The sequence below is a fragment of the Coenobita brevimanus genome, chromosome 57 (assembly GCF_032717465.1).
Source record: "Coenobita brevimanus isolate Jiangsu-jjx chromosome 57, ASM3271746v2, whole genome shotgun sequence".
Taxonomy (NCBI): Eukaryota; Metazoa; Arthropoda; class Malacostraca; order Decapoda; family Coenobitidae; genus Coenobita; species Coenobita brevimanus.
The window spans coordinates 7,824,566-7,850,593 of record NC_137010.1 but is presented as its reverse complement, the minus strand read 5'-3'; the positions used below and the strand labels follow the sequence as shown (position 1 = coordinate 7,850,593).

Here is a 26,028-nt window from a genome sequence, read left to right as displayed (position 1 = left end):
CCATACAGTATGTTGTTTCTGGATCCTACTCATTCCTTGTGTAAAGAGAAACTGGGATAGCATTATGATTGTACATCTTTATTTAATAGAGTATACATTAAGATTCATTTCTCTTATCAGAAATTGTGCTGGTAGGCCAGTGAAATAATGGAATAACCAAGAAATTGAATCCAAGATTAAAAATGTGAATTTTGAGGGACCAGAACTGGAATGTTGGGAGACAGTAAGTCTTATAATATTATTTTGTTACATTGGGTCTGCATAAATTTTCTGACCCTACTTTTCTACAGTACTTTTATATAGTTAGGAAAGTTGTACTAAGCCAGTGCTGTATTTTTAATGTTTTGTTTGTGTTATGTAATTTGCACCCTATTTATGTTCATTTCATATTAAATTGATTTTGTTTCTTCTTCCAGGTTTTATGTATTTGTTTGTGCACTTTGTAACGAAGGGACGGAGTTTTTGCACAGGCTTGATGTGAAATGGGTGGACATTGTTCATCTCTCTATATTCAACCTCACACTGCAGGACTCCAAGACTTACTTTGAATATGAAGAAACTATCACACAGTGGATCAGTGAGAACTGGGAAAACCTGCAGGTGCCATTTGGGGTGAGTTCATTGTCATGTTAGATTTATGGCTGTGTTATTAATGTTGGTGTAACCTGACTCTAAATATTGGTAGATAGATCTTCAAAGAAAGGAGATATGTGTGTTGTATATTAGTGTTACTTTAATTTTGAAAAATATCACTTTTTTTTTTTTTTTTTTTTTAATGAATAATGCATTGCATGTGTTCTTACAGTTGCAGAACATGCGGGTCAGTGAACGGAAGCATGAGGTTTTAAGAGTTCTTGAAGGAAACAGACCAAGGTAGGAGAGTTATTTGGGATACTGTATTTAAACAATAGTATTGTAGTGTTTGAAGGAGGGAGGAGCATTGTGGAATTCTAGGATTGTTGTTCATTTAGAGTTTCTGAAGAACATTGTTGTCGTCAGTAGTTAAGATAGTAGGATTTGACATCAATTGTTAGTTTGATGTGAAAAAGAGAAAGTACTCGGACCTCGCGTGCAATATGCGTTTCTTTAGTACTAATTGCCTTTAGTATGGTACGGTAGATACTCAAAATATTAAGTAAAAAGGGAAATTAGTTCATCCATCCATCCATCTATCATCCAATCCTACGTTGCCCCACAAGGAGCGTAGGAGCCCGGGGCTAGGAAAGCTGGTCCTGGAATATAAGATGAGAGTGACCAGCCTCACTCATCCCTGAGTGGCATCACTTGAACAATAAACCTCAACCATCCCTTGGATATAAACTTTCACCGGCTCAATCCGATCGGAGCACCTTTATTACCCACTAAACCACCAGGCGCCAAAATTTGGTTATATGGTTACCACCCAGCGTAGTAAATGGTTTCCTGGTGTACAGGAAATCATTTGGCTTGCCACTCAGTGTAGAGTCACCCACAGGCAGAAGGAAGAGGAAAGGATGAAGGAAAGAAAGACACAAGAGGGTGTGTAAAGTCACCCGCCGGCAGAAGAAAGAGGAAAGAATAAAGGAAAGAAAGACAGAAGAGGATGGATGGAAAGAAGGAGGGAAATTAGTTACGTACAGTAAATTCTCAATTATCCGTCATAGCAACATCCACCCAAACGCAATCTCTGACGCTGCTGGCTTGGTTCTGTTAATGCAATATCTGGCACCAGAATGGGATGTCACCGTCTGTTCTGTGCAATATCTGGCATCAAGGTGTATCAGCCGGCTTGTAAATGGTAGCCAGCTAACACTGTATTACTGTATTTTATCATTATTGTATTTTATGCTTTATTTTCTTTTATTCATGGGAAAGTTTTTAAGATAGAAAATTGAGTTGGATAACAATGCAATATCCTGCTCAGTGCTGAATATTGAGCCAGTGGGGGATGCTATGCAATATCCGGCATAGGGCTTGGCTGAATTATGTCGAATAATTGAGAGTTTACTGTATGGTATGCTTCCACAGCTGTGCATGATTTTTTGGGTGGGTGTTTGGGGAGGATCTGTTATTTTGGGCAGTGGAGAGGTGCCACAGCCAATGAGAACATACATTTACTGGAAGATGTGACGTTGCTGAATGTCATTCTCGTTGTGCTTGGCAGCATTTTAACATTATATTCATCGTGCCCAGTTGCAATTTTGTGTGTTTGCATATCATTGTTTACAACATTCTAGGGATTCTTGTGCCTTAAATTAGAATCTTGTTTGATATAAATAATTTCCCCATAACATTTACAGTAGGGCCCCCATTTATGCTTGTTCAGTTTATGCGTTTCTCCATTTATGCGAGCGGCAAAATATTCGTTCAGTAATTATAAGTTTATGCGAAATTAACTCATTTTATGCGGCTTAAATTTGGGTTCCAGTCGGGGAATTCCCACCAAACAATGTCTCCTCGCCACGCTGCTCAGTTCAGCCCGAGTCTCTCACCTTAACAGACGTATCCTGAGTGGTCTCCATCCTGAAACGTAACATATATTTACATGTTATATAGGGGATTAGGTTCTAGGAACCCCATATTTTTCGTTAAAAATATATTTAAAGATAGAGTATTATAAATATGTGTGCCGTAAGACACCCAAGACAGTGTGTTTACATTCGATGTCACCGACTGAACACATCAGCGCATTCTAACCTAGCCTAACCAACTAGTTTTGCCCCCCAACACTCCCCATAAAAATTTTAACCACCAAGGATTGCCACTTAGTCTCTTGGAAGTCCTTAGTACCAAGCAAGAAAAAACTTCTGACCTAAGCAACATGTCAGTGGCTATCCAGCATCACGCATATTTTGCCAGGAACCACTTTCGGCACACTCATTAAAAAAAAAATGCAGTGTGAAACTATATTTTTGAAAGTCATGGGTCATCAACAATAAAGGAAAAAAAAAAAAAAACTAGCTATACTGAAGTCATCAGCATGGAGTAATTGCGTACTTCTCACTTCTCAGATATGCACGAATTTGTACATTGTTCTTTGTTTATTATTGTACCTTAGTTTGAATAAATATCATTGTTCTTTATAATGGAGGAGTATTAATGTCCTTGTGAGTGTGAATATAATAGGTAATCATAAGTCTGACCCCTAAAGTAGGGATCGTCTGTCCACCAAACTCCATTTTTCCCATAAGGCCTGTGGTTCCATCTATGCGTTTTCCATTTATGCATGCTTATTTGTCCACCAAATTGTCATATAAATGGGGGCCCTACTGTATTATTTTTCCAGTATGGAATTAGCCTAGTACGGTAGTGTTGTCTGATCCGATTACGGTACTGGATGAGAGGCCACTCTGTAATGATTAAAAGAGAAACTGATAGAGAAAGAGAGATACAGGTGTTGTCATTTTCTAATGGATGTGTGATTCCACTTCCTGATGGCATGTTTTCCAGGGTACCTGTAACAAACAGACCTCTTTGTAACCATGTGTTTGAGCTGCAGGAAGTGCCGTAATACTGCTGGCATAGTAGATTCCCCAGCTCACCCTCCCCCCCTCCTTTTTGTTTTCATGTTATATTTCTTCATGTGATGTTTTATTATTCTATAACATTTGTTCATGTCTGGATGATGCTGGGGTTGCAACTATGTCAGTTTTATTATGCCAACGTTGTTGATATTGAAAAACCATAAGATGTTCAAGAGAATAGTATATTACAGTAAACCTATAATGAATCTTCAGTTGTCATAGTTTTACTTGAATGAACACAGAACCAACCGAGCAATATTCTTATAAAGAAAGAGGATCAGTAGGCTACCAGTATATGCAATTGACTGACCAAATAGCCACTTGATAGCATTGCTCAGTTTGTTCAGTGCTGTATTGAGCCCACAGAAAATTAAAATGCAGTATTTTGAACACTTAAGGTACTGTAATGTATTTAACAGAGAAGGTCAGGTACAGCATTCTTTGTAATGAACCTGGATTTATAACTTAAGAAGACAGTCAGATATTAGATATAATGTTCTTTTTGATTCAATGACTCTTCTCTCCCCAGGTACTTTTGTTCATTATGTAAAGAGTTTTTTGTATATACAAAGTAATTCACAAAATTGAGGGCTCAGATGTCTCCCTAATCCTCAGAAACAGTCCTCAAAATCCATCACTCTTTGCCATCCGGCCAGCACTTCCAGACCAGCAAATCATTGTCTTCACTTTCCTTATTTCCCACTAGAAAGCACAACACTCACAGCTTACCATTCATTATACCAGTACTGTATTTCATAATACAGTAAGCCCTTGTATATAAGGAATGTGTTTCAGCAGACTACTGGTAAAAGTTGTTCATACAACTGGTACCGTAAATTGGAGGAAACTGACATCACCAATATGGATAGCATTGAAACTTTAGTGCTTAATATCATCATCATCATCATCCGGACCTCCTTTCCCACGCAAGAGCAGGGTGAGGAATAGCAACTTCCAGAGAGCCTGAGTTTGCCTACTCCAATGGGCCAGGCTCCCATTCACTCATCATTGAAGCCCAAAGAATCCTAGCTCTATCTGATACGCCAGAAAAATTAATTACATCCTGTAGCTTCACATAAACGTATCTGATAGAGTCAATCAGGGATGTGGCACCCCTTTTTAACGTGACATAATGCTTAACTTTTATGTAAATTACAATGAACTTATAAGAAAATAACATTTTAAAAAGGTAGCTCATAACAAGGACTTTTTGTATGATGGGAATTTATGTAAGAATAAAAAAAAATTTAAAAAGGGTGCAGATCCCTGATCATGCACTTCTTGCAACAGTCATCAAGCCAGCACGATCTCTTGTCAGTCCCCTAGCCTCACTGACATCCATACCTCTCTTCCTCACACATCCACCATATCCCTCCGCTTCCTCAGTGGCCAACCTCGCCTCCTCCCTCCTTCAGATTCGCTCAGATGTACCTTTTTCACCACTCTGTTGTTATCCATTCTTTCCACATGACCATACCATTTCAGTACACTCTTTGATTCTGGTGTCCACAAGCTTCCTCACTCTGTGTCTTTCACGAATCACGGTATTTTGTATCCTATCCACTCTCTACTCCTCATACATTCCTCAGCTGTCCCATCTCCACTGCTGTCTCGCTTGAATTATCATTTTCATGCCACACCATAGTCTCACATCCATATATTAAAGTTGACACTAACACTTCTTCATGTAAGCCACATGCAGCTGCAACACTAAAGTCTTTGTTTCTTATCAAAGCCTTTTTAGCACCAGCTAATTTCCTTCCTTTTGTCACTCTACTTTCCACTTCTTTTGCACATTTTCCTCTCAGTTCTGTCTCTGTGCCCAGGTATTTGAACTCTCATTAATTCCAGTCACTCTCCATTGACTCTATCGGATATGTTTATGTGAAGCTGCAGAATGTGGTGAAAGTTTTTTGACATATCAGATAGAGCCAGGATTCCAAGGGTTTGAATGATGACTGAGTGGAAGCGTGGCCCATTGGATTAGGCGAACTTGGGCTGTCTGGACATTGCTACTCCTCACCCTGCCCTAAGTGAGAAAGGAGGTCCAGATGATGGGGGGGGGGGGAGTAAGTAAAGGTGCAGCTTTTAACAAGGACTTTCTGTTTAATGATGGAATTTGATAAACTATTGTGCATAATCTGATGATGCATGTTTCAGTGGAGGACAAAGGAAGCAGGAAGTTTACAGTTGTGGTATATCTGAGAAATATATCCTTAATCTTATTTCTTGAGATGTGCTGCATACTCTTTGTGGAAGTTGAATGTCAGATGAGTATCTACCTCTCTTCTGATGTGTTCCATTTTTTAATAGTTACTGGTAGGTGGGGGTGCTCACTAGCCACTCACTCGCATGTAGTGCTGCTTTCGGGTGGCTGTCTTTTCCTCTCTTCCTTCCTTCTTTCCATCCTTCCTCGTATGTCCTTCTTACTTTGTCTTTCCTCTTCCATTCTGTCTATGGGTGATTCTACACTGAGTGGCAAGCCAAATGGTTTCCTGTGCCCCAGGAAACCATTTAGTATGCTGGGTGGTAACCATACTGTATAACCAAACTATGGCACCTAGTGGTTTAGTTGGTAATTAAGGCGCTTCAACTGGATTGAGCCCGTGTCGGTTTATATCCAAGGGTTGGTTGGGGTTTATTGCTCACATAATGCCACTCAGGAATGAGTGAGGCTGGTCACTCTCATCTTGAATGTTAGGACCAACTTGCCTAGCCCTGGGCTTCTATGCTCCTCATGGGGCAACACAAGATTAGATGATGATGTTGATGATCTCCGTTTTTGTTTTACCTGCATGTTTGATGGTTTCAAATGTGTTCCGAGAATGATGAGAGCACTTTCATGCAATTTGTGAAGTCTGGAAATTTTATAATATTTTCACATGTATGTATGTATTCTCGTTTAGTTTTGTTTCGTTTTTGAAGGCTCCAACATGCTTGCATGCTTCGGCCTTAATCACCTAATCGCAGCTCTCCATGCCACTCGATCTCTGGCAGCTTCCCTATTCAGTCCCTTATTCCTGAGGTCACACTCAATGACCTCATCCCAGGTCTTTTTCAGTCAGCCTCTTGCAACCCTACCCCTAACATCAACACTTAACACTTCTGCACCCAATTATCATCCCCCATCCTCCCCACATATCCAGACCATCTCAGTCTACCTCTCCCCATCACAACACCAATGCACTCCAGGTTCATCCTACCCCTCAACTCTTCCACCATAAACCTAGCCCCCCCAGGCCTCACAATGGGTATGCATTGCACAGCCACCTAATTCTTTGACAAATGCAGTGCATTGAAAGGTGAGAAGAAATTAAGCATAGCTGACGTAGAAATGTCACCTTTATTTACTTTTCCTCGAATACAGGTTAAAATATGAATATGAGATTATATCAGAATAATGTCATTTGGTTGTATCAAGAATCCAGTGTCATCAGTAGCAGGGATTTTTTTTTTTTTTTTTTTTTTTTTTTTTTTTTAAGCTGAAAAAAATTTGTTAGCAAGAAAAGATAAATTATTGAACTGAAGGTGCATTTTAGCATGAAAAGATAAATTATTGAACTGAATGTGCAATTTAGGTAGTAAATGGGTGGCTACCAGTGACTCTGGGAGGCTCTGCTATGAAAGTGATGTGTAGCCACGAGCTTGCTTAGAGTGTCTTCACTCAGGAAACTTCCAGCCACCAGTACAGTCATTTGGTAATCTTTTTTATAAGTGACTGCACAATCAAAGTCTAAGCTGAGACTCACACAAGGTTACAGGTCTCAAGTACAGTATCTTTCTTCCCATTTGCTTCCAGCAGCTGTTGGGAAGTAATTAGCTGGTTTTGGCATTTGGTATAGCCTCCAGTCTGTAGAAAACATCAGCTGTACTATGGCCAGTTTCAATATGGGGATTCTTTACAAGGAAGCATAATGCCATTTTCAGGTATATACAGTGTACATAAGGTGTAATTAGTTGGAGATTTTTAGGGTTTGCTGGCTGATTATACAGTACTACTTGCAAATACTGGACAAGAGCTTGGCAGACTAGTGCAGAGTTTTGTAGATGTCTGTGAGTATCGTGCCTTGACAGTAAATGTAGAAAAGAGTTAAGTGATGATTATTGAGAGAAAAGGTGACTCCTAGTGTGATGTTACAGTGAATGGAGAAAGACTGGAATTGGTGAGGGAGTTCAAATACCTGGGTACAGTGATAGATAAGAGAGGAAAATGTGCAAAAGAAGTGGAAAGTAGAGTCACACAAAGAAGGAAAGTAGCTGGTGCTATGAAGGCATTGATAAGAAACAGAGGCTTGTAATGTTGCAGCTGCACGAGGCTTACATAAAGGAGTGTTAATGCCAACTTTAACATATGGATGTGAGACTGTGGTGTGACATGAAAATGAAAAGTCAGGAGTAAGAGCAGTAGAGGTGGGACTGTTGCGGAATGTATGTGGAGTATGGAGAGTGGATAGGATACGGAATAATGTGATTTGTGAAAGATGCTGGGTGAGGAAGTCTGTGGACAACAGAATTGAATAGAGTGTACTGAAATGATATGGTCATGTAGAAAGAATGGATAACTGTAGAGTGGTGAAAAAGGTATATATGAGCAAATTGAAGGAGGGAGGTGAGGTAGGCCAAGAAGAAGGTGGAGAGATATGGTGGATGAGTGTGTGAGGAAGAGATATGGAAGTTGGTGAGGCTAAGGGACTGACAAGAGGTCGAGCTGGCTGGGTTAATTTTGTGCGGAGAAGTGCATGACCCAGGGATTTGGCACCCCTTTTTAACGTAACAGCATTTGGTTGTCTCTATCAGGTAGGTGTATGTGAAGCTGCAGTACGTGTGAAACCTTTTGGCTTACCAGGTGGAGCCAGGATTCCATGGGCTTGAATGATGAGGGAATGGAAATGTGGCCCATTGAAATGGGCAGACTTAGGCTGTCTGGACGCTGCTACTGCACACCCCGTCCTAGGGTGGGAAAGGAGGTCCAGATGTTGATGATGATGATGATGATACTGGCTTACAAAAAATGTGTACTCTCCCTAAGTATGGAGATGCTTGTGTATATCCCCTTAGTGATTAGTCTCAGTCTTGGTTTTCTTGGGGTGCAGAGGATCTTATAAGCCTCTTACAGAACAATGATGCATTTTTTCACGTTTTCTTCTCGTGTCTGTTTAATTGTACAGTATTCAGTTTAAGAAAAGACTCCTCATGGTGAAGGCACTTGAAAAGTCCATTAGACACTTGAACATCCCCCTGTCCCCCCCAGGCATTTTTATTCTGCATAGGATAGTCCCATCATAGCCAGTTGGTGAATACTTTTCCCCACCACCAGGTTCAAATGTGGACGAGAGATAAAGAAGAAGACGAGTATTTGGGGTCTGAGGATCCGTGTGCCACCCCCAGTGCCAGCCATCACATTGCCCTACCACACACCCATCACAGAGGACTCTATCAAACACATCACACTCAGGAATAAGAAGACCAGGAATGCTGATAGGTGAGTTATAAGAGGGTGCTGTTATTTGCCTGATTGTTGGGATAGTACAATTTTGAAGACTTGTACAGTGAATACCGGTATAGAAAACTAAGATATAGAAAATATGAGTATTTGGGTGCCCAAATTTTATTATAAGAACATATTAATTAGAACTGTCAGTGGTGCCTCATGGATAGTTTTGGCATAGAAATGAAAGCATTCAGAAAAGTAAGAAAAACAAATAATTTTATACAAAAATGTAAAGGACATAACTTATGAAGATATCCAGCTTTTCAAAGAATTTTTCATTTCTTTTGTTGCAGGGTGATTGTGCATGCTTAGTGCAACAGCTGTGCATAATTAGGACTGGTCTTGCTCTTTTGGCAAGGGGGGAGGAAGTGAGTCTTTTGGCTGATCATAAGGTCCAAAAGCCAATGGATACACATTTTTTCATACATAAGGATGGTTTAGCTATCCATACTACTGTACAGAGATTGATTTTGTCTGTTAAAACTTTGTATCTAGACTATCAGTGTTTTCTTTACATGATAACCTAAATTGTGTGGAAGGGAAGAATATGGTTTTTAAGGTGGCAGATCAGGTGAAGAGGGAGAACAGGGATATTATAAGTGAGCAGTGTGTGAAGAATGATGAAGGAGGGGTTGTGGTGAATAGTGGGGATATTTAGACGCATGGAGAAAGCATTACAGTTGGTTGTTGAATGAGGAGTTTGACTGGGACAGGGAAGGTTTGGAGCCTGCAGATCCAGTGTTTGGTGCTAGACACTGCTACTGTAAGTGGGGCAATAGGCAGGATGCAGGTGGGGAAGGCAGCAGGTGTGTCTGGGTTGACTGATGAAATGTTGAAAGCCTCATGAGATATAGGAGTGAGGTTAGTCACTGACATGATAAATACTATTATATAAGAATGTGTTGTGGAGGGATGGAATGGAGAGGTATATGAGAGAGGGGGGTGTGAGTTGGGAGCAGGGCAGTGGGGGGACAGGGTGATGTGGAGGCAATTTGTTTGTGGCCACCCCGTACGAGATTAAGGCGTCTGGCAATAGATACATAGATAGATAGCATTGTCCCAGATGATTGGCTGAAGAGTGTAATTGTAAATGTGTATGATGGGAAGGGTGATGCACTGGAAAGAGGTAATTGTAGAGGCATACAGCTTTTAGATCAGATAATCAGTGTAATGGAGAGAGTTCTAGAAGGTATGATTAGAGAGAGTGAATACTGATGAGATGCAGTTTGGGTTTATGCCATGGAAAGGGACTACTGATATCATATTCATTGTTTGACAGTTTCAGGAAAAATATATAGGAAAGAAAAGGGAACTGTACTTTGTTTTTGTTGATACTGAGGCCTTTGACAGAATCCCCAGAGAGGTTGTGAGATGGACAATGAGAAGGCTTGGGATCGAGGAGTGGCTGGTTAGGGTGGTTATGGCCATGTATGTGGGTGCTCACATGCTGGTAAGGGTGAATGGAGATTTGAGTGATGAGTTTTCAATGAATGTTGGTGTGCATCAGGGGTCAGTCTTGAGTCCCTTGTTGTTTATCATGGTACTTCAAGCCCTCTCATGTGACTTTAGAAATGGACTCCCATGGGAGATGTTGTATGCTGATGATATGGTGTAAGTTGCAGAGAATGAAAGGGAGGTAGAGGAAAGATTAAGGAAGTGGAGAGATGGTATGGGACACAAGGGCTTAAGGGTAAATGCAGGTAAAGCAAAAGTGATAGTATATAGGGCTGGGAGTGGTACTGTCAAAGAAGAGGGAGATTGACCGTGTACGATTTGTCACAAGGGCATGTAAAGTAATTCCATCTTGTGCGGTGTTTGTGATAAGTGAGTGCATAAGGGATGTAGCTGTATTAGAGGTAGACTGCGAGATAATGCTGATTTCACGTGTGCGGTGTGTTGGGGAGAGCATGCGGATATTGCCAGGCTGGTGAGTCTCTTGAGTGTGTGGAAGAGTTTTGTTATTCAGGAGACATGTTATGTGCTGGAGATGTGGCAAGAGGTAGCTCTGTGGCTAGAGTGAGGAGTTGTTGGAAGAAGTTCCGGTATCTGTTGTCTCTCTTGACATTGAGAGGGCTCTCCCTCCGTGCTAAGGGATCTTTGTGTGCGGCATGTGTTAGGAATGGAATGCTGCATTATAGTGAGACCTGGGCAGTAAAGGAAGAGGAGATTCGCAGGCTCACACGTACAGAAATGGCAGTGATTAGGTGGGTGTGCAGTGCATCTTTGAGTGCAAGGCCTGGAGGAGCTGGATTTTTTATGGAAGAGTTGAGAGGTAGTATGAGACTGAGTGTATTGGTGTTGTGATGAGAAGAGTTAGACTGAGGTGGTTTGGGCATGTGGAGACTATGGTGGATGATAATTGGGTGCAGAAAGTGAGAAATGTTAATGTTGGGAGTAGGGCAGTGAGAGGTAGACCGAAGATGACTTGGGACTCAGTCATTGAGTATGACCTTAGGGTTAAGGGACTAAATTGGGAAGCTGCCAGAGATCGAGCAGCATGGAGAGCTGCGATTAGGTGACCGAGGCTGATGCATGCAAGCATGTTGGGGCCTTCAAAAACGAAAACGATCCTCTTGTGTTGCTGCATTCCGTATTGTATTCCAATGTTTTGATTAATGCCTTCAATATATGTGGTGGTCTATGGTAGAGTACTCATTTCGTAGGCAGCTGTGCCTTTCATGTGATTCATATGCTAGAGGTGACTGGAAATTATTTTTCCATCTGCTGTATGCAGTGGGGTATAAGACTGAGAGATTAGATGATCCCTGTTTTTTTTTTTTTTTGGGGGGGGGGAAATCTCCACTGAAGATATTATATTATTTAGGTTTTCGTCATGGATGATCAGTGTTATCATATAGCCAGCATTGACAAATACAGGTATTAAGTAACTATTTTGTTAGTACAGAGTAGGACTAATAGATCCTGAAGAGTTTAAGCTTTTTTGCAATTTTACTTTGTTACATAAAAACAGTTCAATAAAGGAAATTGATCTCTAAAAAACACAGGGAAAAAAGGGAGGGAGGGGGAAATATAGCAGTATAAGACAAGTTGGATAATAAGCAGGGCGAGAACATGAAACCCCGATGAAAACAAGAGCTACACAGATGAATGGTGATGCCATGGTGAACAGTAAATCCCACACAACAGAAAATAGCTGATATACAGTCATTTGACCATGTATGCAAAAAGTTGTACAATGTATACAACTCGCTGGCTTGGTGATAATGTTCTCGCTTGCCATCTGGTAGACAGTAGTTCGAGCCTTACTCAGGATGCGAAAAGTTTCTCTGACAACGTGGGTGGTTACTGTCCCCCTGGAGCAAGGGGACAGGTGTGTGCTTGTGTGAAGGTCACTGCCTTGCCTTTAGATCGGACTATATGAGCTCTCAGCTCCCTTCCGGATGGGTAAAAGCTGATGATCACAACCATCAAGTGATCCTGACTGACCTGGTGAAGTATACACACACACACACAAACACACATGTACGCACGCACACACACAAACACACATGTATGCACGCACACACACAAACACACATGTACGCATGCACACATGCACGCACACACGCACGCACGCACGCACACACACACACACACACACACACACACACACACACACACACACACACACACACACACACACACACACACACACACACACACACACACACACACACACACACACACACACACACACACACACAAGCACGCGAGCACCCGATGCATGAGACCTTGGATGGCCATTGTTAACGTTTTTGTTATACTGTCAACGTTATAATGCATTAATTTCTTGCTGCAGCATGTTCATTGTTATATATTTTTTTACGTATCCTAGTGTTTTATGTTTGTGTACTAGTTGAGTAATGTGACTGCGTAAAGTATGAGATTAGCTTGAGATGTAACTGCCAGTTAAAAATGACGAGTGTGGGGTTGGGTTGGATAGAGTTATGGGGGAGGGTTGGGAGCTGGGGTAGAGGCAGGGGGAGCTCGTTTCGTTCCCCGCTTCTTTCTTCCGTGGATAAATAGGGCTACTAAGGGGGCACCCCTGAGCAGAAATTAGTGATCATGAGTGTACATGATCATTAAATAAACACTTAAAACAATATGGGTTATTGTTCTGCTCAATGGAAATGCATAGAAGTGTAGATGAATAGTAGCAGGCAGGTATATCCAATTCCAAGAGCAAGTCCAAGCCAGATAAATTCATAGATAAAGTCCAGAAAAATTTGGAGTATTGGGATTTTTGGATTATTGGTGGCTGGATTGGAGGACTTTTACTAATCCCTTGTATTGCATTACAATGCAGTGTGTTTGACTAGCAGTTTGGAGAAAGAGTACACACACACACACACACACACACACACACACTACACAGCTGTTATACGGTCCTGGTAGATTCTAATGTCTGGTAATGTTTAGAGGCACTACAGAGGGTGTTTAGGTAATCACATAGTCAGATCATTGCTCTGGGAGTTTCCTTTATTCATGAATTTTCACTGCATTTTGTGTGTGTTCCCAAACACATGCAGAAAATGAAGGATGACTGTATGGTCTATGCCTGATGTCTGAGGGGGTTAAGTTTAGTAAAATTATTTTTTTTTTTTTTTTTTTTTTTTTTTTTTTTTTTTTTTTTAAATAAAAAAAGATTATAGCATGGGTTTGTTTATATGGGGTTATATCATGTTGCCATAGAGGTTTACTCCTATGCAACTGTAGTCCCCCTCCCCCCTCCTTAATGTACACTCAATCAAAATACACTCAAACCTCGATTTAAGGGACTAAATGGGGCATCAACTTGTCCCTTACTTGAAAATGTCCATTGTTTTACCACATATAAAGACAATCTTATTATGAAATGCAATGATTGTTTCACTTATCTTACTTACTTATATGATTTTTAATATTATTTTATGGGTACTGTATAAAGAAACATATTAATGTGTATAACCTAGACATTACGTATCGTATTTTAATGTTCTTGTCCGTTTGTCAGGTAGAATATGGAGTCTCTTAAATCCGAAATCCCTTAAATGGAGGGCCCTTAAATCGAGGTTTGAGTGTACTATCTTTACAACTTTTGCCTTTACATTTTGAAATGATGCATGAAAAGTATGAATATATTCTCAAATAATTGCTCATAGTTGTATACGGCTAGTAATTATATCAGTACAACATGAAGAAAGAACATTATGAAACATATAAAGTAAACTTCATTGAGAAGCATTTGCCTAAAGAAAAATCGTGATAACTGACAGAGCTCAATGTAAAACTAACCATCAATCACCTGTATAAAGATCATTTTTTGACTGTTTATACTTACTTATAATGTACTCAGTACCCTCCTGCAGCACAATACCTGGAATTGAATTTGGATAGCACTGGAGTACATGTGGGTTATGCGGAGCCTTGTCAATGGCCATAGAGGGTTGGTCATGTGTGTCTTTAGTTATTTCTCCTCTCAAGTAACATATCCACAGTTACACACAGAAGCACAACACCTACAGTAGGACATGTATAAGTCAGTAATACCTAGATCATATGGGGTTATATCCTGTGGCTATGCTGTACAGGATTATGTGTGACTAGCCACCCCACCACCCTTGTACATAACCAGGCAAAATTACACACTTAAAGAAGCACAGGACCTGCAACACTGTTTGGATAGCTGTCAGTAATTCCTGGGTTATATGGAGTTACATACAGTGGCCATACTATACTGAATTATCATGTGTGACTTTAGTCACCCCAAGTACTGTACATATCCAGTCATAGTTAAACACTTCAGAAGCCCCAGCATCTGCAGCAGAATTTGGATAACACTGAGTGACACACGGTTACGTGGGATTATGTCCAGTTTCCACACTGTACTGGGTTATCATGACATGTAGTCATCCCTGAGGTACATATGTTGTCATAATTACAGACAGTCAGGGCTCACTATGCAATAAAATCACTAGGACAGTGTATAAGAAGTCTATCCAGCCTTGCTAAGCAATCACGAGAATCCCCATAGCAATGCTCAGAGCCAAGATTATTATTATTGTTATTATTTTTTATTTTTCCCAAATGTGTATTATTTTCAGTTCATATCCCTTTGAAAGCCAATTCTTCATTTATACTTCTTTCATTCACTCTTTAATCTAGTTCTCTTATACTAATAGTTCTTACAGTAAAAGTCCAATTATTCAGCAGCTGATTATTCAGAAGATCTGATACTTTGGCAGTTTTGAGAAATACAGTAATCCAATTTCTGAAAGTCTTTGATTGTTTGGCAAATATTCCAAATCATCTTAGAAGTCCAGGAAGTGTTATCTGTGAATTGTAGGCCTGCTGGGCCATTGCACCTGTATATGTTCACTAATTTCAGTATTTTTCGGATTCAGGTATAGTTCTGTATTGATTACAGTATTGTACAGTATCTTATAGTACAGTAACCCCCCCCCCAATGAGGGAGGGTTACATTCCAAACCTCCTTGCTAATTCTTGAAATTCCCTAATTCTTGATGCTTTCATGAAAATGACATTTATTGGTAATTGCGTGGCCTGTGAACCACTGATACCGTAATTCATTACTCTTAAATAAACATTTCTTGTTATATCCGTTTCCCCGTTGTTTTTGGCTGTTTGGCTGTGACAACTCTGGTTTGATTTGTCAGCATAATGGCTGAAGGGACAATCCTAAGTGTTTAACTAAACCTAACCTAACCTAGTTTATCTCTACCTAATAATTTAACCAAGCCTAACCAAACCTACAGCTGGGAAATTGGGAAATGAAATCCATCTCTGAGTACATAGAGTATGTTTCTTCCATTGCACTGGAAATAATTGTAGGTATGGCTTAACGGCTCAAACCCTCGGTGGCCGTGGGTTCAGAAATTTGTGCGCATCCCTGGCTGGCCAGGAGCAGTTTTTTAAGAGCTCTAAAATCATTGTATTGTTCTTAAAGATATGAAGAGCTTCATCTGGCACACCCAGCAGTGTGTTTTTTAGCTTCCTAAACCCATCCTATTATTGCTATGATTCACGAAAGAATTGACAAAATTTACAGTGCATTTGCCAAATGGGCAAAAACATCAGAGATTAAGTGACTGCCTGACTGCTTGGGGATGGTAGCGCTGAGTTGTGTAAACATACCAATGACCTTCGTTTCCTTTCCACAATTATTCACAGTTTTTTATAGCTCACACTAACTTGACATGGCTGACACTGGCACTGTAAAGGGTTGTTCAACACCGGGGGTTATTAAGGGGTTAATGGAATACATTACTGTTTGCATCAGTAGTCTCTCACATATAAACGCAATTATGAAAACAAGAATGGGCACTAAATGTACATTTAACTTTCAGCAGAAAGACCCTACCAATGCATTTCGTATTCCTCCAGTTTATTTTCTGTATTTTTCTGACTGTTTTTTAAGGAATAAATCGCTAATTAGTGAAGTCGTTACTTATGAGTTCAGCTATTGTGTGGTTCTACTGTATACAGTGCTCACTAATACATATAGGGTATTGAGTGGGTAGGTAATATTCCGTATCATCTTGGCGGTCTAGGAAGTGCTGTCTGTGACTTGTAGGCCTGCTGTGTCATTACACTTGTATCCATCCATCCATCCATCACCTAATCCTACGTTGCCCCATGAGGAGCGTAGGAGCCCGGGGCTAGGAGAGTTGGTCCTGGCATTTAAGATGAGAGTGACCAGCCTCACTCATCCCTGAGTGGCATTACATGAGCAATAAACCCCAACCACCCCTTGGATATAATCCCTCACCGGCTCACTCTGACTGGAGCACATTTATTACCCACTAAACCACCAGGAGCCAAAATTTGGTTTTATGGAGGGGGAAGAGGGAGGGGGAGGCCAAGGATGAGATGGAGGGATGGGGTGGAGAGGTATATGAGAGAAGGGGGTGTGAGTTGGGAGCGGGGCAGTGAAATGGCGGGGGACAGGGCGACGTGGAGGTGATTTGTTTGTGGCCACCCTGAACGGGATTGAGGCGTCTGGCAATAGATAGATAGATAGTTACCACCCAGCGTAGTAAATGGTTTCCTGGTGTACAGGAAACCATTTGGCATGTCACTCAGTGTAGAGTCACCCACAGGCAGAAGGAAGAGGAAAGAATGAAGGAAAGAAAGACACAAGAGAGAGTGTAAAGTCACCCACAGCAGAAGAAAGAGGAAAGAATGAAGGAAAGAAAAACAGAAGAGGATGGATGGAGGAGAGGAAAGGGCAGACACTCAAGAGCAGCACTACATGAAGTGAGTGGATGGTGAACGCCCCCACCTACCACAGAGCTGTATACAGTCCATTACGCCAACAGCATGTGGTGTTCCCAGGCGGTCACTCATCCAAGTACTAACCAGATCCAATGTTGCTTAACTTTGCTGATCGGACAAGAAGCAGTGCACTCAACGTGGTATGGCCGTTGGCTTGTATATGTTCACTAATTTGTATATTTTTAGATTCAGGTATAATATTGTATTGATTATTGTATAGTATCATACAGTATGCCATACTCTCTCCAGACACATTTGTAATACTGTATTATAAGTAGTGATGACTGTGTTCACCAATACATATAAGGTACTGAGTGGGTAGGTTTTTCAGGCAAATCTGATTATGCGGCATCGGTACGGTCCCGAAGTTAACGAATAATTGGACTTTTACTGTATGTAGCATACTGGTGTACTGTTGAGGAACAGGTAAGGTAATAACACTGCAGTTTGGTTTAAGAGTAAGCAGTATCTCACATTGAATGTTTGTTTTAAGGGTAAGCAGTATCTCACTTTAAATATAAAATGTACTTACTGTCCACATAACTAACAAAGACAAATACCTACAATAAATGTCTACCAACATTCTTAAGGGAATGCAGGATGGTCTCTACACAGCTGTAGTACACTGACATACATCTGTGTGAATTCCCATGATGATTAATAAACATACAAGAACACAGCATCTCTCTAAATTCCTCATTGGCTGATATTTGCTCTCCTGGTTGTTGTTCTTCACATACCCCATACTGCAGACTGGTCATTTTCAACTTCACAGTTACCACCGGGCATACAGTTTTTATTCTTTTATGGATGGGTGGTCCCTGACCAAAAACATCCCTACTGAACCCATAACATAATCAGCTCACTGTACAATAAATTGTTATGCAATTGGATGTCACTTGATGAAACCCCTTGTATAGTGAGGCCTGACTGTACATAACGAAGCACAACACCATCAATCTGAATAACAATTAGTGATGCATGAGTTATATAGTATTATCTCAAGTTGTCTTAGAGGGTTATCCCCAGATATGTAGGGATACTGATTAGTAAAAGGATCTGATGCATTAAAATACAATACAGGAGTTGGCTAGGCATTCATTTGTGTCTAGTAGCTTGTACAGTTAAAAAATCTTTCATGAGGTACTGTTGAAAATTGAAGATAAAAAAGAATGCAGATTTGGATGAAGGATATGATACAAAATATTACAGTTTGGATAAAATTTGGATAATGATTGTTTAGATACCAGGGGTTGCCTGTATATGGTGGACAAACTGTAACGAAATGGTGTTTGAGAGAGTAGTTCTCAGCATTGCTATCATTTGAGGTGCAGTGAAAACATAGGCATCCGAAGCTTCATGCCAGAGGATTCCATAAATTCCAGGGCATTGTTTTTTTGTTCAGTAATCAAGGAAAAACTATACAGTTTGTCTGGCGTTAATTAGTTTTATTTATACGTCTTCATTTTTATTTGAGTCTGGCTTTCCTCCTCATACACCTTTCCTCTCCACAGTCCACCAATCCCAAGGAGCTATAAGCTACGCGAGGACAAATTAGATGAAACAGACGATTCTCTGTCACGCTTCAGCCCAGTCAAGAAGCGATCAGGATCTCCAAGTGGGGGGGAGGGGGAGGGAGACGTGGAAGTGGATGTAGAAGTGGAGGGTGAAATGGAGGGGGAAGGAGAGGGAGAAGCAGATGAGGAGAGTCCAGGTAGCACAGGGAAGAGGAAACGTAAGCGAGAGTTGGATATTCTTATGGAAGATAAGAAGGTAAGCTTGATCCTTGTGAGTATGTAGTTTTACTGTACCATTTTTTATATTGTGTTCTTTATAAAGGCTCCAACATGCTTGCTTGCTTCAGCTTTGGTCATCTAATGGCGGCTGTCCATGTTGCTCGATCTCTGGCAGCCTCCCTGTTAAGTTCCTTATCCCTGAGGTCACACTCTGTGACCATGTCCCAGATCTTTTTGGTGTGCCTCTGGCAACCTTAACCCCAGTGTTCACACCTCACACATTCCACACCCAGTTGGTATCCTTCATCATCTCCACATGCCCAAACTGTCTCAGTCTACCCCTACTGATCACAACACCAATACATTCAAATCCCATCCTTCTCAATTCTTCAATTGCAGCCCTAGCCCCCAAGGCCATGTGTTCAAGGACACATACATATTCATCTAATCACTGTCCTTTCTGTACATTTCCTATGAATATTCTCCTCCTTTACTGCCGAGGTCTTGCTACTATACAGTATTACACTCCTAATGCATGGTACATACAAAGATCCCTTAGCATGGGAGGATAGCCCTCTCACTGGTACAAGAGGCAACAGCTCCCCAAACTTCCTCCAACCACTCCTTACCTTAGCCCCACCTCGAGCACGTAGCATGTCCCCCAGATAACAAATCTCCTCCACACGTTCAAGAGACTCCAGCAAGTTAATTTCTTTCATGTCTGTCAATCTTTACATGTTCTCCTCAACACACCTTACACATGAAGTCAGCATTATTTCACAGCCCATCTCTAATACCGCTACATCTCTTATGCATCCACATCTCACAAACACTGTACAAGATGGAATTACATGCCACACTCCTGTGGCCAACTGCACATGGCCACACTCCCTCTGCTTTGACTACCACCACCAGCCCCAGATGTCACCACTCTTTTTTATTCACATTTACTCTCAAACCCTTTTGCCCCATTCTGTCTCCCCATGTCCACCCCTTTTTATTCACTGCAGTCAGCATTATTAAGTTAGTGTACAACATCTCCCATGAGAGTCCATTTCTGAAATCACGTGAGACCTTCAAGCACCATGACGAACAATAAGAGGCCCAAAACTGACCCACTGATGCATGCCAGCATTCATGGGAAACTCATCACCCTTACCTCTGTTCACTCTCACCTGGGTGTGAGCATCCTCATACATAAAAATAATCACGCTAACCAGCCACTCCTCAGTCCCAGGCTTTCTCATTGCCCTTTTCACTGCCTCCCTAGGGACTCCGTCAAAGCTTTCTCTAAAGCAACAGAAATAAAGTACAGGGTATAGCTCCCTTTTCTTGTACATATTTTTCCTGAAGCTTTGTATTTGTGTTGGTAAACGCAGTGTAGTACTCAGAAAATAATTTATTGTTAGAAATTCATATTTACATTTTATTTACATATTACATATTACAAATTTGTTGTATGCTAGTGATGCAGTACTGCTTGCAAGTACCAGATGAGAACTTGGTAGGCTAGTGCAGAGTTTTGCCGAGGTCTGTGAGCGTTGTACCTTGAGAGTAAACGTAGAAAAGAGTAAAGTGATGGTTATTGAGAGAGAAGGTGACTCCCAGTGTGATGTTACAGTGAATGGAGAGAGACTGGAATTGATGAGAGAATTCAAATACCTGGGTACAGTTATAGAAGAGAGAGGAAAATGTGCAACAGAAGTGGAAGTAGAGTGACACAAGGAAGAGAAGTAGCTGGTGCAATGAAGGCCTTGAAAAGAAACAGAGGCTTGAGTGTTGCAGCTGCACGAGGCTTACATGAAGGAATGTAAGTGCCAGCTCTAACATATGGATGTGAGACTATGTTATGGCATGAAAATGGAAAGTCAAGAGTAAGAGCAATGGAGATGGGACTGCTGAGGAATGTATGTGGAGTACAGAGGGTGGATAGGATACAAAATGTGATTTGTGAAAGATTTGGAGTGAGGAAGTCTGTGGATACCAGAATCGAAGAGAGTGTACTAAGATGGTTTAGTCATGTGGAGAGAATGGATTACAATAGAGTGATGAAAAAGGTATATCTGAGCAAATTTGAAGGAGGGAGGAGGCGAGGTAGGCCAAGGAGAAGGTGGAGAGATACGGTGGATGAGTGTGTGAGGAAGAGAGGTTTGGAAGTCAGTGAGGCTAGGTAACTGACATGAGATCGAGCTGGCTGGATGAATGTTGTGAGGAGAAGTGCATGATCAGGGATTTGGCACCCCATTTTAATGTGGCAGCATCCAGATTGACTCAATTGGATACGTTTATGTGAAGCTACAGAACGTGGTGAATGTTTGTGGCATATCTGATAGAGCCAGGATTCCGGGGGGTTGAATGGTGAGTGAATGGAAGTGTGGCCCATTGGTTTGGGCAAATTTGGGCTGTCTGGACATTGGTATTCCTCACCCTGCCCTAAGTTGGGAAAGGAGGTCCGGATGATGATGAGGAGGAGGATCAGTTACATATTGATTATTGGCTAGAGTGGTTACAGGACAGGGGTTCAGTTGAAATAAGAGCCGAATATATAAGAGCAAGAAACATGAAAAGTGACTAGTGGAGAGGAAAAAGAAGGAAGTAAATGAAGATTTAGGAAAAATGAATGTTGATTACTCTGAAAATAGGAAGTTATTCTGGCAAGAGGTGTAGAAATGTGAAAGTGTGAAGTATGTGGGTGGTAGATTATTAACCCATGGGGATGAAGTACTGTATAGACTGGATGGAAAGAATATTTTGAAAGCCTGATGAGCAGGAACAGAGAGAGCAGAGCTGCCCTAAACATGATTGGTTTTGGGGGTGTGCAGAGAAGGAATGCAGTGCCAGGAAAAGGTGAAGAATGCTGTGAAGCAATTGAAAATTGGGAAGGCAGCTGGGATTGATAAGGTGTATGCAGAGATGATTAAGTGTAGTGGAGATAGCAGAATGAAGTGCTTGCTGGAGATATGTAAGAAGGCATGAGTGAGTGAAACTGTGCCTGCAGAGTGGGAAAAGGCTGTGATTGTGTCCCTGTACAAAAATAAAGGTGAGCGAAGTGAGTGCAAGAATTATCGTGGCATAAGTTTATTGTGTGGTAGGGAAGGTATATGGAAAAATTATTTTAGAGAAAGTAAGAGAGATATCAGAAATCCTAGTGAGTGACGAACAGGGTGGCTTTAGGATTGGCTGAAAATGTGTGGATCAAATATTTGCAGGGAGACAGATAGCAGAGAAGGCTTGTGAGAAGGACCATAAGGTGTTTATCGCATTCATGGATGAGGAAAAAGCATACCACAAAGTGGACAGAGAAGGACTGTGGAAAGTTTTGCGCATGTGTGGTATAGATGGTAAGCTGCTAGGTGCCATCAAGAGTTTTTATGATGGTGCTGAAGCATGTGTAATGGTTAATGGGCATCGATCGGTGTGGGCATGTGATGAGGTTGTGTGATGTCCCCATGATTGTTCTATATATATATATATGGATGGGATGATGAAAGAAGTAAAAAAAATGGATAATGGAGAGGGGGATGGCTTTGGTAATGAATAGTGATGGATGGAATATCTGAAATTTGTTGTATGTTGATGATGCAGTACTACCTGCAAATACCAGACAAGAACTTGGTAGGCTAGTGCAGAGTTTTGCTGATGTCTGTGAGCGTTGTGCCTTGAGAGTAAATGTAGAAAAGAGTAAAGTGATGGTTATTGAGAGAGAAAGTGACTCCCATTGTGATGTTACACTAAATGGTGAGAGACTGGAATTGGTGAGAGTTCAAATGCCTGGGTACAGTGATAGAAAAGAGAGGAAAATGTGCAACAGAAATGGAAAGTAGAGTGACACAAGGAAGAGAAGTAGCTGATGCAATGAAGGCCTTGATAAGAAACAGAGGCTTGAGTGTTGCAACTGCATGAGGCTTACATGAAGGAGTGTTAGTGCCAACTTTAACATATGGATGTGAGACTATGCTGTGGCTTGAAAATGAAAAGTCAGGAGTTAGAGCAGTGGAGATGGGACTGCTGAGGAATGTGTGTGGAGTACACAGTGGACATGGGACTGCTGAGGAATGTATGTGGAGTACACAGAGTGGATAGGATACAAAATAATGTGATTCGTGAAAGATGTGGAGTGAGGAAGTCTGTGGACACCAGAATTGAAGAGAGTGTACTGAGATGGTATGGTCATGTGGAGAGAATGAATAACAATAGAGTGATGAAAAGGTATATCTGAGCGAATTTGAAGGAGGGAGAAGGCAAGGTAGACCAAGGAGAAGGTGGAGAGATATAGTGGTTGAGTGTGTGAGGAAGAGAGGTTTGGAAGTCGGTGAGGCCGGGGAAATGACAAGACATTGAGCTGGCTGGATGAATGTTGTGAGGAGAAGTACATGATCAGGGATTTGGCACCCTTTTTTAACGTTGCACCGTCCAGATTGACTCTGTCGGGTACATTTATGTGAAGCTACAGAAAGTGGTGAATGTTTTTGGCGTATCCGATAGAGCCAGGATTGCATGGGCTTGAATGATGAGTGAATGGAAGCATGGCCCATTGAACTGGCCAAATTTGGGCATTCTGGACATTGCTACTCCTCACCCTGCCCTAAAGTGGGAAAGGAGGTCCGGATGATGGTGATGATGGAATAATATATATACTGTATATATATATATATATATATATATATCCATCCATCCATCCATCCATCCAGCATCAAATCCTACGTTGCCCCATGAGGAGCCTAGGAGTCCGGGGCTAGGAAAGTTGGTCCTGACATTTAAGATGAGACTGACCAGCCTCACTCATCCCCGAGTGGTATTACGTGAGCAATAAACCCCAACCATCCCTTGGATGTAAACCTTCATCGGCTCAATCCGATTGGAGCACCTTTATTACCCACTAAACCACCAGGCGCCAAAATTTGGTTATATGGTTACCACCCAGCATAGTAAATGGTTTCCTGGTGTAAAGGAAACCATTTGGCTTGTCACTCAGTGTAGAGTCACCCACAGACAGAAGGAAGAGGAAAGAATGAAGGAAAGAAAGACACAAGAGGGAGTGTAAAATCACCCTCAGGCAGAAGAAAGAGGAAAGAATGAAGGAAAGAAAGACAGAAGAGGATGGATGGAAAGAAGGATGGAGGAGAGGAAAGGGCAGACACCTGAGAGCAGCACTACATCAAGTGAGTGGATGGTGAGTGCCCCCACATACCACATATATATATATATATGTACTGTATATATACCTAGGAGGAAAATATGGAAGCTAAAGAACTAAGTAGTAAGGGATGCCTTCTATAGCGAGTTGAGGAGAGTGGTGGCTGAACAGGGAGCTGTAGACAGAGGCATTAATGAACAGTACAGATCCCTCAAGAACAATCTCTTGAGAGTTACTGATGTAACATGCGGTTGGACAAAAGGACCACCAAGACATAAAGTAACTTGGTGGTGGGATGATGGTGTAGAAACTGCAGTTAAGGAGAAAAGAAGACTGTTCCGGGAATGGAAGAAGGGTGGTAGCAAAGAGGAATATTTGGCTGCCAAGCGTAGGGCTAGAAGAGAGGTATACAGGGCAAAGTCTGAGTCACAGAGACTTTTACTTGATAACCTAAATCATGGGGAAAGGAAAAATATGATATTTAGGGTGGCAGGTCAGGAGAAGAGGGATAATCGGGATAATATAGGTGAGCAGTGTGTGAAGAATGATGAAGGAAAGGTAGTGGTGAACAGTGAGGATATTAAAGATGCATGGAGAGAGCATTATAACCGGTTGTTGAATGAGGAGTTTGACTGGGACAGAGAAGGTTTGGAGCCAGCAGATCCAGTGTCTGGCCATTGGCCTTTGATTGATGCTGCTACTGTGAGTGAGGCAATAGGCAGGATCAAGGTGGGGAAGGCAGCAGGTGTGTCTGGGTTGACTGCTGAAATGTTGATGGCCTCAGGCGATATAGGGGTGAAGTTAGTCACTGACCTGATAAATAGAATTATTTATGAGTGTGTTGTCCCAGAAAGGTTTAGGAAGTGGAGAGATGGTATGGGGCACAAGGGCTTAAGGTTAAATGCAGATAAAACAAAAGTGATGATATCTAGGGTTGGTGGCGGTACTGTCAAAGACGAAGGAGAGTGGCCATGTGCAGTTTGCCACAAGGGCGTGGGAAGTAATTCCATCTTGTGCAGTGTTTGTGATAAATGGGTGCATAAGAGATGTAGTGGTATCAGAGGTAGACTGCGAGATAATGCTGATTTTATGTGTATGGCGTGTTGGGGAGAGCATGTGGAGATTGTCAGACGTGAAAGGATTGAACTTGCTGATGAATCTCTTGAGTGTGTGGAAAAGTTTTGTTATTTGGGAGACATGTTGTGTGCTGGAGGTGGGGCTGGAGCTAGCTCTGTGACTAGGGTGAGAAATGGTTGGAAGAAGTTCAGGGAGCTCTTGCCTCTCCTGACAACGAGAGGACTCTCCCTACGTGCTAAGGGGTCTTTGTATGCAGCATGTGTTAGGATTGTAATGCTGTATGGTAGTGAGACCTGGGCAGTGAAGGAGGAAGATATTCACCAGCTCAGACGTACAGAATTGACAATGATAAGATGAATGTGTAGTGTGTCGCTGCGTCCAAGGTCTGGGGGGGCTGAGTTCACGATGGAAGAGTTGAGAGGTAGGATGGGACTGGAGTGTATTGGTGTTGTGATGAGGAGAGGTAGATTGAGATGGTTTGGACATGTGGAGAGGATGGGGGATGATAATTGGGTGAGGAAGGTGAGAAGTATTAATACTGGGGGTGGGGTTACGAGGGGTAGACTGAGAAAGACATGGGATGAGGTCATTAAATGTGACCTCAGGGTTAAGGGACTGAACAGGGAGGCTGCAATGGATCGTGCAGCATGGAGAGCTGCCATTAGGTGACCAAGGCCGACGCATGGAAGCATGTTGGAGCTTTTTAAAACGAAACGAAATTACATATATACAGTAATCCCTCTAATATCCGGACGCCCAATAACCGAACATCCCCACTAACCGAACCTTATCGTCCTGGGATCAAACATT

The 26,028-nt window shown here is 41.6% G+C and overlaps 1 protein-coding gene and 1 pseudogene across 1 annotated transcript in view; one reads left to right on the top strand and one right to left on the bottom strand.

Moving 5' to 3' along the window:
* Pcl (polycomb protein Pcl) overlaps positions 1-26,028 on the top strand; it is a 102,248-nt gene that overhangs the window by 54,144 nt on the left and 22,076 nt on the right. The window contains 5 exon segments of the mRNA XM_080274437.1: positions 417-612; positions 806-873; positions 8,821-8,985; positions 18,783-18,886; positions 18,953-19,041. Coding sequence (XP_080130563.1) covers positions 417-612; positions 806-873; positions 8,821-8,985; positions 18,783-18,886; positions 18,953-19,041 — 622 coding nt within the window.
* Positions 17,304-17,422, bottom strand: LOC145402437 (5S ribosomal RNA; annotated as a pseudogene).